The 1,894-nt window shown below is 49.8% G+C and overlaps 1 protein-coding gene across 1 annotated transcript; it reads left to right on the top strand.

Moving 5' to 3' along the window:
- Window positions 1–532: 532 nt before the first annotated feature.
- LOC102946887 (olfactory receptor 52R1-like) lies at window positions 533–1,555 on the top strand. The gene has a single exon (XM_037889654.2). It carries the CDS (start codon window positions 557–559, stop codon window positions 1,553–1,555), a length of 999 nt encoding a protein of 332 aa, XP_037745582.2. The 5' UTR covers window positions 533–556.
- Window positions 1,556–1,894: the final 339 nt, after the last annotated feature.

Raw genomic sequence — 1,894 nt, 5'->3', positions numbered from 1 at the left:
ATTACAGCAATGAAATCAAGCACGGTGTCTACACTGGCACTTCAGTGACAAAACTTTTGAGTAAAAAGCCTTACAGCTCTCGTTAAGGTGCCTTTATTATATCACTGAAACTGAGGAGTTCCGTTGTCAAAAGCGGCTGTATAATGTTTACACCTCCACTATTTCTTCACCAAATGCTGCCTTTTGGCAAAATAACTTGGCAGTGTAGATAAGGCCTAAGGCACGATGAGGGAAACCAGTATCCACTCGTGTTTCCTGCTGGTGCCTATTAAAGTTTCCCACACCACGATGTGTAGGAATTATTGACACAGGGAGCACCATAAAATATGGAATTGACATTATTAGTAGGGTCAATTGTTCATAATTCATTTATCTGAATAATGAAAATGTCATTTCTCAGTGTGTGAAGAGCGACTAATCGGCTTCATCCATGAGAAGAGCTTCCAGTTGTGAATGTAATGTCTCATATTAACATTGTCTCTCCATCCAGACATTTGTCCTGTGACCATCACTCTAGCCCCAGGGCTATACAGGAAGTCAGGGGAACGTACGGTCTATGCAGGAAACACCGTTCTGGCTCAGTGTTGGACACCTTCTCCCCTACACCATGTCAGATTCCAACTCAACCGATTTCACAAACCCGTCCACCTTCATCCTGCTGGGCATTCCTGGCCTGGAGGCAGCCCATGTCTGGATCTCCATTCCCTTCTGCACCATGTACGCCATAGCCATCTTGGGGAACTTCACCATCCTGTTCATCGTGAAGAGGGAGCCAAGCCTCCATGGGCCCATGTACTATTTCCTCTGCATGCTGGCCGTCACCGACCTGGTCCAGTCTACGGCCGTCCTACCCAAAATGCTGAGCATCTTCTGGTTCAATTCCAGGGAGATCCATTTCAGTGCCTGCCTCACCCAGATGTACTTCCTTATCAGCTTCTCTGTGATGCAGTCTGGGATCCTTGTGGCCATGGCTTTTGATCGCTACGTGGCCATCTGTGATCCCTTGAGACATTCCACCACTCTGACAAACCCTGTGGTGGCCAAAATTGGCCTGGCCGTGGTGCTGCGTGGCGTCATGTTCATATTGCCCTATCCCTTCCTGGCGAGTAAGTGGCCATATTGCAGAACCAACATCATTCCCTACACATACTGCAAGCACATAGCTGTAGTGAAGCTGGCCTGCACCGACATCCGCATCAGTAGTTACTACAGCCTCTCTGTGGCATTCTTGGTGACCGGTGTGGATGTGTTTTGTATCGCCATGTCCTATACCCAGATCCTCAGAGCCGTCTTCAGCCTCCCAACAAAGGACGCCCGCCTCAAGACTTTTGGGACCTGCAGCTCCCACCTCTGTGTCATCTTAGCCTCTTACACCCCACATATCTTCTCCACCATCACGCAACGGTTTGGACACAATATGGCCCTGTATTTCCATGTTCTCATGGACAACGTGTGTCTCCTGGTGTCCCCCATGTTAAACCCCATCATCTATGGGGTGAGGACCCAAGAGATACGGGATAGGCTGCTCCAGCTCTTTACTCATAAAGGAACCTAAAGCTTTCTCCTGGTTGCAGTCTGGTGCTCTGGCTCTCAGGTTGAGCTCCATGCAGGGCTGGCTGGTGACATGGTGCTGGGCCCTCTTCCCTGAATTACTGACTGGCCAGTCATAGAGACATAAAATCCCTTCCTGACCTTACCGTGCTATGTCAGAATGATAAATTGGCGAATCTGTCTATGTGCAACTCCTAGGGTTGCCACCTTTCTCATTCCTGGTAACTGGAAGCCTGATTCCCCACCCCTCTGCCCTGCCTCTTCCCCCAGGTTCCACCCCTGCTCTACGTCTTCCCCTCAAGGCCCCGTCTGCAACTCTCTCCTCTCTTCTCCTCCCCCTTTC

Source organism: Chelonia mydas, chromosome 1 (assembly GCF_015237465.2).
Source record: "Chelonia mydas isolate rCheMyd1 chromosome 1, rCheMyd1.pri.v2, whole genome shotgun sequence".
In the NCBI taxonomy this organism is placed as follows: Eukaryota; Metazoa; Chordata; order Testudines; family Cheloniidae; genus Chelonia; species Chelonia mydas.
The sequence above is the reverse complement of the archived record's forward strand: the minus strand, read 5'-3'. Positions and strand labels throughout refer to the sequence as shown.